Consider the following 17,805-nt stretch of genomic DNA (forward strand, 5'->3'; position numbering starts at 1 on the left):
AGCAGCAACAAACATACAAGACTGAGTCCCATCTTAGAGTGGATGCCATTCCACCAGCAGGCATTGTAACTCACACTCCCACGCACATACAGGCCCATGTTGGGCCAAGCAAAATTCAACTGAAACTTAAAAAAGGCATCAGTCTTTTCTCAAAACTGTGACAAATAGAGTGGACCAATGACAATTAACCCTTTACAGTATCCCCTTAAACATCACAGTAAATCTCATTCATTACATAGGGGAGTGTGCCAACTTTGACAGTTCATTTGACTGAGGTACCCTATTAGGCCAGTTAAAACTTGACTGTTGTTTGTCAAAGTCATCAGTCTTAATGTTGAATAAGTAAATCTTTGCACAAGGTATGCGAATAAGTAGCCAGCTGAATAAGGAACTGCAAATAAGTAGCCAAGTCCAGCCTCATTGTGAATGAAATCAATGTCAGAGCAAAACATTCAGTGTGTTTACATGGACACACATAACCAAATTAAGATGAATAACACGGTTTAGGCAGAAACCTGCTTTTTTAACACAGTAAGTCACCTGCAGTTCTCCTTTGTCAAAACACTCCAATGTCATAAATCAAAGCAAAACAATTACTGAAGTGTGTAATTATTTTCTTGGTGTTACATCGGACGATGCTTTAACTGACTTTGTTCAATGTTCTCACTTTAAAAGTGGAAATTACAAGACGGTCAGCATAGCCTAAAGATACATCACAATAACTGCAGGGTATCATTAGCAAAAAGTCAATAAAAAATTAGGCTTTTTAAAATTTGTTTATTGTTTGACACGAGGAACCAATCATTGGAATGTTGGTAATATAAGAGCTAAAATCAAGCCTTGACAGCCAGTTGAATTAAAAGAAGATATTCTCTTTGTAGAGCCAGTGACTGCCAATTTGTGATGAGACTCATATACTTTACAGTATTTCATAATATGTTTTGTGTATTTGTAGCCTTTGGAGTCTTGCACTTTGTCATCTGTGGTGAATAGCTCACTGGTGACAATTTAACACTGATCTGTTGAATTCAGATCACGGCACCAGTGAGATGACTTCTTTTTGGCAGGACTGTTGTTTAACCACCGTGAACAAGCTCACCTTTGAGGATGTGACTTTACAGTAACCTGGAGTGGGCTGCGTGACAGGGAGGGCCATTACTGTTACTTTAGAGTGATGTCACTTTGGAACAGACTCACTCACTCACAAACAAACAAACAAACAAACAAACGGCTTTGATGTGTAACAGTGCTCATGTGAGTAAGAGCTAATGTGCAGACACAAAGTATATTGCACAGCTAAACCAAACGTTTAATAGTGATTTTTATAAATCTCTTTGCAGTAAAAGCAGATCATTGATTGCATATTCCTCTGGTGTTTTTTATTAGACTCCAGTTTGTTTCAGAATCACGCACACTGTTCTTCTCAGGTGACTCTAGAAATGCTATGTGAGTGTGAGTCGCAGTGCCTTCTGAAGGAATGCCATCCAGTCTAATATGGGACTCTGTCGTGCATGTTTGATGTTCTTGGCTCTAGTGAAGAGACTGTTAGGTAGGCTGATTTTTCTGATTTTTATTTTTTTTTGTAATTTTAACAAAAGAATTCTAAGTGAGAAGCGCAGAAACATTTTTAAAAGATAAGCATAACAGTCTTATTGAGTTAACAGTAAATGTAATAAGAGTATGATGCAACTTGTCACCACGATCACAATATGAAAAGTCTTGTTACTTCAGCCTGAATAAGATCTCATCAATAGTATGAGCTGGAATTCCATTATACAAATGAGCAGCTTCAGAGCCAGCGGCAGGGGAGCCTATTAAAATGCCTGGCCTGCCCAAGTCATATGTGAATTCCAACTTTTGTGGCAACAGTGAGCTGTCCTACTAAGGATAGCAACCTACCTTTAAAGAGGAGAAGAGAAATCTTTGGCACTCGGCCCCTGTGAGCACCACCACAGCGAAATATTGGTGCTGCAAGTGGGACGAGGAGAACACTTATGGTTCAACTGGTCCAGCAAGGTGCTCAGTGCTCAGAAACCCATATTGAACTTGCTGGGGTTGAACCTGCAGCCTCACAATATGCAATTTCCCACTCTAGCCACCCAGCTAAATATGAGATACATCAAGTTCCTTAGAAGCCTGGCGTCTTTCAACATCTGCAATAAGTTGCTGCAGATGTTCTACCAGACGGTTGTGGAGAGCACCCTCTTCTACGCTGTGGTGTGCTGGGGAGGCAGCATAAAGAAGAGGGACGCCTCACGCCTGTACAAACTGGTGAGGAATGCAGGCTCCATTGTCGACACAGAGCTGAACAGTTTGACATCCGTGGCAGAGCGACGGGCACTGAGCAGGCTCCTGTCAATCATGGAGAATCCACTGCATTCACTAAACAGTATCATCTCCAGACAGAGGAGCAGCTTCAGCGACAGACTGCTGTCAATGTCCTGCTCCACTGACAGACTGAGGAGATCGTTCCTGCCCCAAACTATGCCACTCGTCAGTTCCACTCGGGTGTGTGTGTTGGGGGTTATACACGTTAACATTATACAAAGTTATTGTCTGTTATACCCGCATTTTTATCACTCTTTATTTTTTTGATCAATATCCTGCTGCTGGAGTATGTGAATTTCCCCTTGGGATTAATAAAGTATCTATCTATCTATTTAAATTCAAGATGTCTTCTTTGTGAAGTGCTTTGGACTATCTCTTAATGTGTAAGGTGTTATAGAGAGTGAAGATGATGATATTACATAAGGAAGAAGTAAAACAGGAGATGCAGCTAAGGAATGTAACTTGGCTTCAGATATATTCCTTTTTTGTGGTCCTTTCAGTAGGGGAAATTGCTAAAAGAAAACTTTATATTGTTCTTTACCAATGAAAGGTACAGTTGTATTTTATACAGTGGTGGTTTGTAATTCGGGGCACTAGGGCACAGTCTCCCCTACAAATATTTCAAAAACTCCACTTAAACTAATTTAGTTCATGATTATTACGCATTACCTGATCAATTTATTTGCATAACGTGCCTGGTGTCAGCGCATATCAACATTCATTAAAAATTGGTTCTAATTTGTATTTCTTTAATTTCTCTGTGAGTACCTCTATTTCCTACGGAAGCTCTGAACCTTGATCTTTCGGCAAGCAGCTGACCTGGGGCTCCCCTTTAATTGGTTGCTGTCAGATTTCTCCCAACACTGCGGCTCTCTGCGCCACGCCCACATTTATTGGCAGCGAATTAGAGTTGAGTTGTCTTTTTAGTCTAATGTGATTGGACAATCGTTGACTCACTATTTCATCTTCACGTCAATGGTTCACAGCTCACACCCGCCATTAGATGTGCAAGCGCAACTTTAGGCAGATGTCAAGTTTAAGTGGAACGTCAGAAAATCAAAGTAAATTCGGATTTCTTTAAAGGAACACCCCGTCATAAATTATGATCGAGGACTTTTTCCAGCCCTTGTTATGACAAATAGAGCTGGGTGACTGGATAATGTCTTTTCTTTTTTGCTTTCCCAGTTTGCTGTTTCAAAGTGTTGTTACCGAAGCGTTGTGGGCAATGACGGGGGTACGAGATCTCGTTTTGAAAAATGTAAGCGGCATGAAAGTTAGCCGCAGGCATCCAGATTAAAATTAGACTATTTTTTTGGCAAGTTTATTATTGAGGAAGGCCACAGGATTGCCATTAGAAGGCACAACGAAGAGATGACCAAAAATCGACAAATCCTGTGCAGAATAAAAGACTGTGAAATTTTGCAGAGCTTTTGAATTGGCTTTGCGTGGCCGTGATCACGAGAGCGGGAGCTCCAATAAGCCTGGGATTTTCCGTGGGTTGGTGGATTTTCTTGCACATTTCTCTCGATGGAGTGTTGAAAGAGCACTTTGAGAACACCTGCCACTGTATTTAAGAGGGCACCAAAAACTGTACAGAATGAGCTTTTGAAGTCCACAGAGCACTCGGAACCATGCATACATTTTCTGACTTAATTTTTAAAAATCGGCATTTGGGTTGTGCTGTTATCTGCGGATGTTTATGTTGTCAATTGCTCTGTATTTCATTTTAATATTTCATTTTATTGAATGTTTTATTGTTCAGTGCTTTGTAAGTTTTGTCTGCAATAGGCGCTTTATAAATAACTTTTCACATATTTAAAAAATGCAAGATTGTGTTTATTTAGCGGCAAGTACAATAAGTAAACCAAGCAAGTGTCATTTCAATATGACTAACGGAACATGTGCAACCTTTCCGAATTTCAAAGCTTTAAAAGTGTCGTTTTAAGTGAAATTTGGGTTATGTTAACAACAACATTTATTTGTATAGCACATTTGCAAACAAATGATGTAACTCAAAGTGCTTTACAAGATGAAAAATGAAAAAATATAAAGATTAGGCAATATTAATTAACCTGGAATAAAGAAACGTATGATGGCCAGGAGGACAGAACAAACAAACAAAAAAAAACTCCAGTGGGCTGGAGAAAAAAACAATCTGCAGGGGTTCCAAGGCCACGAGACCACCACTGGACATTCTACCTAACATCAATGATTAAAGTCAGGCCTTATAGTTTACAGGCTTCACGTGGAAGAATTAGACGATGATGGACATGTGGACCTCTGACCTTTAATTCATCAATGTAAGGACTGCACGGTGTCTTTGATCAGGTGCTAAAACCAGAAAAAGAACAGCAGAGAAAGTAGAGGTTAGTACAGATATTGGAGCCATGAAAATAAAAAACACAATTAAATGCATATACAGAATATCAGGGTTACATTAAAATGAAGCCATGAGAAAGCCATGTTAAAACAATGAGTTTTCAGCAGTGTTTTAAAGTGCTCCACTGTATTACCCTGGCGAATTTCTATCGGTCAGCTATTCCAGATTTTAGGTGCATAACAGCAGAAGGTCACCTCACCACTTCTTTTAAGTTTTGCTCTTGGAATTCTAAACAAACACTAGTGAAAATCTAAGGTTACGATTTGGAGTGTAAAGTGTAAGACATTCTGAAATATAAGATGGAGCAGATTAAGGCTTTGTAAACCATAAGCAGTATTTTAAAGTCAATTCTAAATGACCTGCGGTGGGTTGGCACCCTGCCCAGGATTGGTTCCTGCCTTGTGCCCTGTGTTGGCTGGGATTGGCTCCAGCAGACCCCCCGTGACCCTGTGTTCGGATTCAGCGGGTTGGAAAATGGATGGATGGATTCTAAATGACACGGGTAACCAATGTAGTGACATCAAAACTGGAGAGATGTGCTCAGATTTTCTTTTCTTAGTTAAGATTCTGGCAGCTGCATTCTGCAGTCGTTGCAATTGATTTATGTCTTTTTTGAGTGTCCTGTGAGGAGTGTTTTACAGTAATCTAGTCGATTAAAAACAAAAGCGCAAACTAATTTTTCAGCTACCTGTGGCCTTTGCAGCTACCACTTGTTTCTAAATTACTTGAAAGAACAAGTAAATATGATGTAGCGGTCCAGTGCCGTTTAGATTCACACCATCAAAGAGACGGCGATTTAGGTTTTTGGCGAGGATCCCAGGAGTGCACCCAGCCTTGGCCCGACTCGCACCACGAAACACAGGCAAATCAAAATATATAAATAACTTGGAAACATTAAAAGAAAAGGAAATAAACAACTATTAAGGAGGTAGTCCTTCCCTTCCCTTATGGCAGTAACAAATATTAAGACATCTTGCTCACAACAAAGTCCTTACCACAGTCCAAATGCAGCGGTAACGGATGAGGTGGAATGGAGGAAAAGATGATGATGCAGGGAACAGCTTTCTATAAGTAATGTGATAAACAGTCCTACTGGTAGTCCTGGTGTGGTGAGGGGTGATGAAATTTGGGGAGTACTACCCTCTGTCTGTTGTGCGAGTAGTGTTGGATGGGTTGTCATGCTTCATCAGACAGGACAGTCCATGCATCCTTACAGGTTTGACGATCCAGGATAGAAATGATATTCCACCAGTGGTATTGGGGACAAGACAGACAGGTGGATACAAAACACAAAACAGGGGGGGTCCCTTGTAAAGCTCCTGCTGACCCTTGTCCGAAGCAGCCCTGCAGATGTCCAATCAGGGAAACAACCCTCAGGGCAGCTGGAAAATGGAGCCCATTAATTTGTAGCACTGCTATAATAGGCTAATTACCGTATATACTCAAGTCGAGTCTTGAAACCTGAAAAAAAAAAATCGATCATAAAATCAGACCCCGACTTATTCACCCATTCAAAAATACAATTCATTTTTTTGTTTACATCTTCTTGCTTCATCCAATCTCACATCAGTTTCTCAGACGCATCGAATTTTGTTGCAACAGCACAGTTACCAATTTCATTTGCTACTTCGTTTAATTTTAAACAAGCTTCATATTTTCTTCTGATCAAACGCTCCATCATAAAGAATTCTCTTACCCCCAAAAAAAAAAACAAAAAACAGTGCAGACATCACTTCAGAATAGTTTGGGTATTACTGTGTGGTCACATAGGCACAAGAGAGGGGGAGGTTAGGAGCACACACTGATACAGGGCATTGCCACACACATATGTGGAAAACACCTCACCCCCCCCCCCCCCCCCCCCTTTGACTTATATGACTGACATTTTATACTGTATAATTTCTGGCATTTTATAAAGTCCGGACTTACCCGCAGGAGAACTTATCCACGAGTATATACAGGAAGTACATATGGCTGTAAGCCACTCCAAGTAGGATTTCAAATATATGTTATGGTATTATAAAAATGCAACATCTATTGAAGTTGTTAATAGATCTAATCAGAACAGTGATGAACTGAAGCAGAGCCCTTGTGAGTTGTGTGTCAGAGGCTTGCCTTTAATATTGCGATTTTCTTCAGTACTCCAAATATTCAGTGCAAAAGTCACACAAAGGCTTGACCAATTTCCTGGTGGTATGTATTTTACTATACTGGAGACATATCCACCACAAAAAGATAACTGGTCTCTGCTGGGAATCCTCAAAGATTTAACAGCTATTCAAGTTAACTGACTTGAAGAACCTCCGAGACATTGAAGAGACCTCAAATAGCCATCATTGCCCAGAGTTTATGTTCTTGAGCCAGATAACAGTGAGAAGATCAGGAACTTTGCCTTTTACAGACCGCCCACCAAGGCTGAAAAGTCAGTTAAATTGTGATGAGGGCAGCTTTGTAGCTTCCACTTGTTTCTGGGATGTTCTGGAAAGAGGAACCACCAGGTGACAGGCCATTACAGCATCTGCTGTAATTCAAAGATCAAATAAAATATGAAATACTCAAAGTATATTGAGCTGTATTACCTCAATTAATCAGAGATCATTTAATTTATACTGGTCAATGGAGCCATCAATAATGGGAAAAAGGGCTTTTGAGCAAATTTGATAGGTAGTAAAGTTGGGGACTGAATATACCAAGATAAAAAAAATTGGGCCGAACACTTTGAAATCTAAAGTTGACTGGGACAATCCTGTATAAGCCACAATGAATCAGTCTAGTTCTTCACAATGCTCTAGCAGATGTTGCACTAGTGGATTATGTAGCTTAACCATAACTTCCCTTTTACTCCACATCAGGTTAGATATCCGAGATGTTCAATGTGACTGCAGGCTATGTCTGCATGAGGACAGGTTCCAGATGGGACAACAGCTAGAGCTTTCAAGTCTCAACCTACATTGTGGAATTACACTAGCAGTTCAATTCCTGAACTAATAGCTCTTGCCTATGACACGGTTTCATGACATCATACCAATTCTCTAAATTAAGGGAGGTTTGTGCTCTTGGAATGAGGCCTTGGATCTAACTTCTAATTTTAATTTAATTTCTACACCTTGCTAAACACTAATACAATGTTTAGAGGGAAGAACACCACACCCAATATAGTATTACCCACTGTTGTGAAGGTGGATCTCCAAAATTAGCAAAAATACTGCCTGTGGTCAGTAGTGGGATTTTGCCAATCTTGGCTCCAAAGACATTTCAGGCTAGAACATCATGATTATGGGACAGTGAAGTTCCTATTCTCCTCATGGTGTATGAAACCCTCAACCAACCCCCCCCCCCAAAAAAAAATGCATTAAACCAGAAACAAATACATTTCAGTCAGTTTAATTAGAAATCTGAGGTTTCTGGTACAAGAGGTACAGAAGAAAAGCAGAACATGTCAGAGCCAATACAACCAGCATTGAACCCAGGACCAGCATAAAGGAGCCTAAAAAAAAAAAAATAAATAAAAAAATATAGTAAGCAACTTTTTTTTTTTAATATTATATATATCTCAAACCAATTTTGCTTTCCCAGGCTGTCTTTACACCAAAGCAAATGCCATTTATCCCACAATTTAGGATTTAAAAAAAATGTAAAGCAGTTATTTGCAGATCCCATTCAGACCTCACCTGCTGGCTTTGCTTCTGTAGCAGTCAGATGTTCAGATACTGCAGGGTGATGCTTCCCTTCCAGGAATAGGGGACCAACCACAAGAGTCTTCTCCCATTCAACCGGTGTAGTTTTTACTAGAGAGGGTGGGTAGCCTTTAGCTATTCATGTACTAAATGGACCATCTCCAAAAGCTACTTGTAGTAGACACCTACCACTCCTCCCTGGTCTGCGTCTTGCCATCTCAATCCTCCTTTTTTGGCCAGTAGCACAATTGGCATCACAGCAGCTACATACCTGGTTACTGCCATCTACAGATGTCCACCTTTAGAAAAGCAGGTTTGTAAGAATCCTATGGGCTACTATGGTTCTCCACTAATTAACCCTGCAGAAACTTACTGGCTCAATCCAGTTATGTAGGTGCAGGCCTTGTTCAAGTTGTCAATGGCCTGGGAAGCCAAAGTCACCTTCAGACGACAGGTAATGAAGACCTGAAAGTATACAAGAAACCTAAGCATGCAATTCAGAAGCCACTTCCTACATCTGATGTAGGAGAAATATGCTAGGATTTGGCAAACTTACTGAGCTTGTAGCCACACCATAGAATCTGAAGGCATCAAGTTCAATCTGGAGATTAGATGGAGCAATTCTGGGAATGATGAACTGGGAATTGGAGCCAGTCACTTTGCTGTCTGTAAAGCACCTGTAAAACAGACAGGAGATCCGAGCTCTAAGAAAGGCATTTGCCTTGGGACAAGTGTTAGGTCTAGATTCCTCACCCATTATTGCCAATGAAGGTGTATATCGGGGCAGAACCATTTGAAGCAGAGGAAGCCACACAGTTGTCCACAAAAAGCAACAGAGGCACATGGTTAGTGCTGTCAACAGAGGCCTGCAGGTTGATGAGGTCACCTAGATAGAAGACGTTGGAGGAACTTGGTCCACTCCAGTCACCTGCAGACAGAGCACATGACATTGATGATCTGGTCCAAGGTAATCCTGCAGAATGGCAGTGGGAGGACTTCAAAGCCAAAAATGACAACGCCTTACTGTTCATTATAATCAAAGCGAATCCCAGAACATCCTGAGCAGATATGGTGGAGGTATATGGGACCCAAGTGGGATTCAGTGCATTACTGCTGACATTGTGGTTTCTACAAGGGAGACAAGCAGTTCAGAAGAGGCAGACCCACAATTCGATACAAAGACAGACAATTCCTCTGACCAGAAATGCAGAGCTTCAGAAAGACCCAATTGCTTTTCTTTGGTTCTAGCAGGTCTGTTGTGCATCTCACCTGGGGTAATGGCATTCTATCTGCACCACAGCTGGGTTGGTTCGTATAATGGGAATTCCAGGAATAGGAGAGGGGTTGTAGTCAAGGATGAAGGTGTACACCATTTCATCAGCAAGCATCTAGAAAAACAGTAAACAAGCATATCAAATGCTGTAGTTTCTGAATATGGTAAAGAAAAGTCTGTTACAGCACTAACAAGTAGCAAGAGAGTTGCTAAATCATCAAGTGGCACCTACACCTCCACACATACACAGGGCCCCTTCATTCTAAAAAGAATGAGAAGATTTACTAAAGAGCCAAATGGGTTGATAAATAAAAAAAAAAACAAAAAAAAGTTGTTTACACAAATTTGAAATACATACACAAATTTTGATCGATCGGAACTTTAACGCCAAAGCAAAGCTCCGTAGAAGCTAATGATGCATGTGGTAGAAACCACCACTTTGCCCGGTTTTTAATACAAAAATCTCACCATAACGGTGCTGCCACATCCCTGTAACGGAGCTTCGATTACAAAGGCAGTTGGCGTTTGGCTGGTCACGCCACATCCTCCTACTGACAAATCGGACGCCTGGACAGGATGCTGAATGCCTAGCAGATCAGGGTTGATGGCAACGATAACATCCCACTCCGTGCATTGTGCAGATACCGTTTCGGGCGACCCCGCTCTCTGCTGGACTAAACTCTCTTTCTGTATAATCACAGCCTTGTGGACTTTAAAAGGAACGCCAGACCGCCTGTAACCGAATGCCACGGAAACGACATTGAAAGTCAGCAACCCAAATACGAGGAACAGCAACTGATGCATCGCTTTACACGCCATACTGAAACAAACAGAAAACTCAAAGTAAGAAGTCTGATACGCCCAGCAGTCATCTTATACCGTCAGTTAACGCGCCGCGGCTGCGCGCTTCATAAGCACGTGTGCGCGCACCTATAGGAGGTCAGAACTGATGAGCGGGAAACTGGCGGAGGAGTCGGGCGACTGGAGGTCGACTGGAAGGGGGCGTTTTGGCTTTTCTTCTTCTTCGTCGTCCTTTTTTTTTTGCTTTTTTTATTTACGGCCGATGTCAGTTTTCTTGAATTGTGTAAATGCTGAGCATCATTAATTAGCCTAACCACATACACAATTCGGCGGTTCCCGGGCGCCAGGACCTGGGGGCACCTGTAGCAAAAAATCAACAAATCAGGAAACACTTGACTTACGAATATTCGACCGATGTTTGCCTTGTCTAATGTGGATTTTCCGGTAGCTTCATCAAACAAAATAAAGAAAAATGAAAGAAGTGCAAAATGCAAGTGGGCGCCTAAGGCAATATAAACAGAAATGACAGAGACAGGGATTAAAACAGTTAAATATCATGGCTTAAGCTTAGAACAGGGATTCTCAACCTTGGAAATGCAAGCCGTCTTCTAGTTGATCTTTTTTTCAAATGCAGCCTCGACAAGCTCTTGGAAGTTTACGCCGATCACTCTCCTACGCTTGTCTGTTGAGCTGTTGTTTATCACCCCTAACATGGCTAAAGACTGGCAATCTCCCTCTCATAAGATGTTTCTGTCAGATCAGTTTATTATAACATTTAATAATGCCGTAAGCTTGTCTCATATGGAGCAGCAATATGAAATTTTCATTAAAATAATACACTCTACATTTACATTCATAAATCAAAACACTGGCAAAAATTCATAATCAGCATGTAAACAGGCAACCTTTAACATATGTATTTGTAAGATTACCCCTTCAGTATAAAAGTTAAATAATCTTAAATATTATAACGGGCACAAAGATAAAAAAACTGTAGCAATCTCCACATCACATAAGCCCAACAATGGGCGCTTATTTAACAATGACATTTCGTACTTTGAGAAGTAGCACCTTCCCGCTGTTATGGCCATGGGAGACGCTTTAAAAAATAGCAGACACCATCTGACAACTATCGTGGCTAGTCTTTACTGTCACTTCCACTGTCAAAGGCTGTCTCCCTGTGCAATCCACCGATGAGCACTTACCTCTGTGAGGACCTTTAATTATCCTATGATTCTAGAGCCTCAGACATCATTCTTGAATCTTCCCCGGCTTGTGAACCTCGGATTTATACAATGCAGAGTTCTGCTTACCTGTGTGACAGGTCTCTGTCAATCACACATCCAGACCTAACTGTCTTCAGGTAAACTGCTGACTACTACCATGCTAACATAAAATATTTACACTGCTATAACATAATATGTGCTGTATGTTAATTAGCACAGGTAAGTAAGAATTTCACTGTACTTTGTACATATGATAATAATGATCCTATCAAATTATAACAGAAAGCTTCTGCTGCGTTGTAAACCAACCTAATTTAAACTTATCTTTTTTTGTTTTCTGGTTTAAAATCAAACATTGCTCCAACCATCGCTGTCCTTTAATCCTACTCGAATGAGTTACTGGCCTTTTAGCTGCGGATTTTGAAGGGATCTATAATGTACTATTCATTTTTTTCTTCACTGCATGAAGTTGAGACATTTCTGATTCGACAATATCCACTTCACTCACTGCTACAGACTAAGGCCGATAAACCGGACCAGATTAGCAATTTCTGGGGCCTCATGTATAAACGGTGTGTACGCACAGAAATGTTGTGTACGAATGTTTCCACGCTCAAATCACGATGTATAAAACCTAAACTTGGCGTAAAGCCACGCACATTTCCACGGTAACTCATACCTTGGCGTACGCAATTTCTCCGCTCGGTTTTGCAGACTGGCGGCACCCAGCGTCAAAGCAGTGCTACTGTTCCTGTGTGATCACCCTTTCTTTCTTAGCTCCACATTCCTGACGCGGCTTTATAAATACACTGAAATTAACTGCATATTGTTTATTAGTGTAATGCATCTGATTGTAATTAACCTGTAGCAATATAATGGTCCAGGGAATAGCCATAGTATTCCAAATACCATAACTGCTTTAGTGTTGTTACTCTCACTGCATCTTGTTCTTCTTTTTGCTGCTCCCGTTAAGGGTTGCCACTGCGGATCATCTTTTTCCATATTACTCTCACTGCACCACTCGGAGTATTTATATCACTGTATCTGAGTGTGAATCACAGCAGCAGCTGATCAGAAAGAGAATTATCGGTATATAGTTTCAAGTACACACTACCTCAACCACGGCAAAAAGCATCAAAGCCTTTCCTGTACGGACCTCGCGTTTCAGAAACAGTTTCATCCCAAGAACTCTAAACGCACTCAATCAGTCCATCAAGTGCTCCTTGCAGAACTGTTTGTACTTATAAGTACAATCACCTCACTGTAAACTTACACTACAGTTATAATATTGCACAACCTGCGCTACTTTATAAAGCGCGTATGATGACAATATCATTTTTAAGATGAAATGCAGCAAAATATGTTGCTTATAGTATACAGATAAAACTTTAACTTCATTTAAATAATCTGCATTGTTAATAATTAAACATGTGAGGACACGGTGCCGCAGCGTATAGCTGGTTCACGGATAGCTCCTGCCTTGCGCTGTATTATTGCTGGTGCTGACGCGACACTGGAAGGATAGACGGATTGAATAATTAAACATGTACTACGAAGATATTTCAATGTTCCTTAAAAGTTTCGAAGAATCGGCATTCTAAGCTTACAGATGGCTTAACGTCTACTACAGAGCTGATTGTGTGGCAATTGGGTATTTGGAGAAAGAAAAGTACGTTTGAAAGAGACAGTACTTCTGTAATAAATTATTTCATCGAAGGTCGCACATGGCGCAGCAAGCCTCTTGCGGGAGATATGAACAATCACTGTGCCACCGTGTTCCCATGTTTAATAACATGCTTTCATTGCTATCATCATGAAAATGATATCACGTATACATCTCAGTATTTTAATTATTCAGAGAGCTGTAATATCTCGAATGTAATGGATTCTGTGTCCTGTCGGAGAAAGAGAAAGAACGGAAGCACGTAGTGATTCACACACATAGAGCACATAGAAGATCAAATACAGAACAAAGCATTTCACGTGTTACTTGAGAAACTAGTAAAATAAACGATTTTAAGATGAAGTTTATGATGTTCTACTTTAATGGCAAAATAAACTACGTGATTAAAGTGGAAATTTCGAGATTAAAGTTGACATTTCGTGTTTTTTTCCCACTGTGTGCCTATTTTTTTTTTGTCTGTACCCTAATAAGCTTTCATATGACACTCAGACGGTCCGCTGTGAGTCGCCTTTTCACGGCGACTTTGATATGTGATTTCTTTTTTATTTCGGGTACTGTGCGACGTTGTGAACTCGATCTTTCGAGTTTCTCCGACACTCTGTCACTCGATCAACTTTCTTTTGTTGATTATACCACTGTTTAAACCAACAAATAGTACGTTTTTCCTTTGCCTCCACTTGGTATTTGCTGAAATTCTTATATTGTCTTTTCACAGAAGGCTATTTATATTGATTTGCATATTCAAAGAGGCGTAATTCTGGGAGGAGTTGGGGCGGGACGCCCAGGGGCCTTATGTATAACGCCGTGCGTAGAACTCACACTATAACATGGCGTAAGCACAAAAGCGGGATTGTGCGTACGCACAGAAAAATCCAGATGCAGGATTCTGTGCGCACGCAAACTTTCACGTTCTTCCACTACATAAATCCCGATCAGCGTGAAAAGTAACGCACGTGCACACGCCTTCTGTCCCGCCCCAACTCCTCCCAGAATTACGCCTCTTTGAATATGCAAATCGATATAAATAGCCTTCTGAGAAAAGACAATGGGAAAAGCACAGGGGAAAATATAAGAATTTCAGCGAATACCAAGTGGAGGCAAAGGAAAAACGTAGTATTTGTTGGTTTAAACAGTGGTATAATCAACAAAAGAAAGTTGATCGAGTGACAGAGTGTCGGAGAAACTCGAAAGATCCAAGTTCACAAAATCGCACAGTGCCCGAAATAAAAAAGAAATCACATATCAAAGTCGCCGTGAAAAGGCAAGTCGTAGCCCACCGTCTGAGTGTCATATGAAAGCTTATTAGGGTACAGACAAAACAAATAGGCACACAGTGGGAGAAAAGCACGAAATGTTAACTTTAATCTCGAAATTTCCACTTTAATCACGTAGTTTATTTTGCCATTAAAGTAGAACATCATAAACTTCATCTTAAAATCGTTTATTTTACTAGTTTCGCAAGTAGCACGTTAAATGCTTTGTTCTGTATTTGATCTTCTATGTGCTCTATGTGTGTGAATCACTACGTGCTTCCGTTCTTTCTCTTTCTCCGACAGAACACAGAATCCATTACATTCGTGATATTACAGCTCTCTGAATAATTAAAATACTGAGATGTGATATCATTTTCATGATGATAGGAATGAAAGCATGTTATTAAACATGGGAACACGGTGGCGCAGTAATTGTTCATGTCTCACGCAAGAGTCTTGCTGCGCCATGTGCGACCTTCGATTAAATAATTTATTACAGAAGTACTGTCTCTTTCAAACGTACTAACCTCAAATTCCTGTCCTAACTTTTCTTTCTCCAAATGTCCAATCGCCACACAATCAGCTCTGTAATAGACGTTAAGCCATCTGTAAGCTGAGAACGCCGATTCTTCAAAACTTTTAAGGAACATTGAAATATCTTCGTAGTACATGTTTAATTATTCTATCCGTCTATCTTTCCAGTGTCGCGTCAGCACCAGCAAGAATACAGCGCAAGGAAGGAGCTATCCGTGAACTAGCTAGCGCTGTGGCACCGTGTCCTCACATGTTTAATTATTAACAATACAGATTATTTTAAATGAAGTTAAAGTTTTAGCTGTATAATATAATCAACATATTTTGCTGCATTTCATCTTAAAAATGATATCATCATATGTAAATACACGCTTCATAAAGTGGCGCAGGTTGTGCAATATTACAGTATAACTGTAGTGTAAGTTTACAGTGAGGTAATTGAACTTATAAGTACAAACAGTTCTACAAGGAGCACTTGATGGACTGATTGAGTGCGTTTATAGTTCTTGGGATGAAACTTTTTCTAAACCGCAAAGTCCGTACAGGGAAGTCTCTGAAGCGTTTTGCTGTGGCTCAGGCAGCGTCTGCTTCATGCTGTATACCGATAATTCTCTTTCCAATCAGTTGCTGCTGTGAGTCCCCACTCAGATACAGTGATATAAATACTCCGAGTGGTGCAGTGAGAGTAATATGGAAAAAGATGATCTGCTGTGGCAACACCTAATGGGAGCAGCTGAAAGAAGAAGAAGATGCAGTGAGAGTTACAACGCTAAAGCAGTTATGATATTTGGAATACTATGTCTATTCTCTGGACCATTATATTGCTACAGGTTAATTACAATCAGATGCATTACACTAATAAACAATATGCAGTTAGTTGCAGTGTATTTATAAAGCCGCGTCAGGAATGTGGAGCTAAGAAAGAAAGCGTGACCACGCAGGAACAGTACCACTGCTTTGACGCTGGGTGCCGCCAGTCTGCAAAACCGAGCGGAGAAATTGCGTACGCCAAGGTATGAGGTACCATGGAAATGTGCGTGGCTTTACGCCAAGTTTAGGTTTTATATATCGCGATTTGAGCGTGGAAAGGTTCGTACGCAACATTTCTGTGCGTACGCACCGTTTATACATGAGGCCCCTGGGGAGTTTTTTGCTGGTTTCTCTCTCCACCAGTTCCAGTTCTATATAATTCATCTATGCTGTCATCTACAGATTTTTTGTGATCTACTTTTTTATTAGGTAAAGACAAATTGTATGCCATGTCCGTTTATTGATATATCCTGTCAAACTAACCCATTCATCCATCCATCCATCCATTTTCCAACCCGCTGAATCCAAACACAGGGTCACGGGGGTCTGCTGGAGCCAATCCCAGCCAACACAGGGCACAAGGCAGGAACCAATCCCGGGCAGGGTGCCAACCCACCGCAGCAAACTAACCCATCCTCTCCCAAAAAGAAAAAAAGAAGAAGTCATAGGTGAACCGCCTTCTCCAGCATTTGTTCTTACTGTACATCCATGGTTCTCGCATTTGAGAATACAGTGCACCCGGAAAGTATTCACAGCACATCACTTTTTCCACATTTTGTTATGTTACAGCCTTATTCCGAAATGGATTAAATTCATTTTTTTCTTCAGAATTCAACACACAACACCCCATAATGACAACGTGAAAAAAGTTTACTTGAGGTTTTTGCAAATTTATTAAAAATAAATAAACTGAGAAAGCACATGTACATAAGTATTCACAGCCTTTGCCATGAAGCTCAAAATTGAGCTCAGGTGCATCCTGTTTCCCCTGATCATCCTTGAGATGTTTCTGCAGCTTAATTGGAGTCCACCTGTGGTAAATTCAGTTGATTGGACATGATTTGGAAAGGCACACACCTGTCTATATAAGGTCCCACAGTTGACAGTTCATGTCAGAGCACAAACCAAGCATGAAGCCAAAGGAATTGTCTGTAGACCTCCGACACAGGATTGTCTCGAGGCAGAAATCTGGGGAAGGTTACAGAAAAGTTTCTGCTGCTTTGAAGGTCCCAATGAGCACAGTGGCCTCCATCATCCATAAGTGGAAGAAGTTCGAAACCACCAGGACTCTTCCTAGAGCTGGCCGTCCATCTAAACTGAGCGATTGGGGGAGAAGGACCTTAGTCAGGGAGGTGACCAAGAACCCGATGGTCACTCTGTCAGAGCTCCAGAGGTCCTCTGTGGAGAGAGGAGAACCTTCCAGAAGGACAACCATCTCTGCAGCAATCCACCAATCAGGCCTGTATGGTAGAGTGGCCAGATGGAAGCCACTCCTTAGTAAAAGGCACATGGCAGCCCGCCTGGAGTTTGCCAAAAGGCACCTGAAGAACTCTCAGACCATAAGAAAGAAAATTCTCTGGTCTGATGAGACAAAGATTGAACTCTTTGGTGTGAATGCCAGGCACCACGTTTGGAGGAAACCAGGAACCATCCCTACAGTGAAGCATGGTGGTGGCAGCATCATGCTGTGGGGATGTTTTTCAGCGGCAGGAACTGGGAGACTAGTCAGGATAAAGGGAAAGATGACTGCAGCAATGTAAAGAGACATCCTGGATGAAAACCTGCTCCAGAGTGCTCTTGACCTCAGACTGGGGTGACGGTTCATCTTTCAGCAGGACA

At 41.0% G+C, this 17,805-nt stretch overlaps 2 protein-coding genes and 1 long non-coding RNA gene across 15 annotated transcripts in view; 2 read left to right on the forward strand and 1 right to left on the reverse strand.

Moving 5' to 3' along the window:
• Window positions 1-17,805, forward strand: part of plscr3b (phospholipid scramblase 3b) — a 482,910-nt gene that overhangs the window by 261,850 nt on the left and 203,255 nt on the right. The gene's annotated exons all lie outside the window — the stretch shown is intronic.
• Window positions 8,077-17,805, reverse strand: part of LOC114649013 (zona pellucida sperm-binding protein 3-like) — a 238,557-nt gene continuing 228,828 nt past the window's right edge. For 4 of the 13 annotated variants that reach the window (XM_051924879.1, XM_051924880.1, XM_051924882.1 and 1 more), the window contains exons 7-9: window positions 8,575-8,684; window positions 8,380-8,496; window positions 8,077-8,195 (exon numbers count right to left, since the gene is read on the reverse strand). In XM_051924879.1, coding sequence (XP_051780839.1) covers window positions 8,092-8,195; window positions 8,380-8,496; window positions 8,575-8,684 — 331 coding nt within the window. In that variant the 3' untranslated portion in view covers window positions 8,077-8,091. Of the gene's footprint in view, window positions 8,196-8,379; window positions 8,497-8,574; window positions 8,685-8,758; window positions 8,851-8,941; window positions 9,063-9,138; window positions 9,314-9,409; window positions 9,514-9,654; window positions 9,774-10,126; window positions 10,512-17,805 lie in introns of those variants that run through there. The other 9 variants (XM_051924891.1, XM_051924889.1, XM_051924888.1 and 6 more) reach the window with 6 other exon arrangements.
• LOC127527164 (uncharacterized) overlaps window positions 9,122-17,805 on the forward strand; it is a 252,499-nt gene continuing 243,815 nt past the window's right edge. Inside the window, exon 1 of the long non-coding RNA XR_007934465.1 lies at window positions 9,122-9,156. This is a non-coding gene — a long non-coding RNA (uncharacterized LOC127527164). The remainder of the gene's footprint in view (window positions 9,157-17,805) is intronic.

The sequence above is a fragment of the Erpetoichthys calabaricus genome, chromosome 3 (assembly GCF_900747795.2).
Source record: "Erpetoichthys calabaricus chromosome 3, fErpCal1.3, whole genome shotgun sequence".
Classification (NCBI taxonomy): domain Eukaryota; kingdom Metazoa; phylum Chordata; class Cladistia; order Polypteriformes; family Polypteridae; genus Erpetoichthys; species Erpetoichthys calabaricus.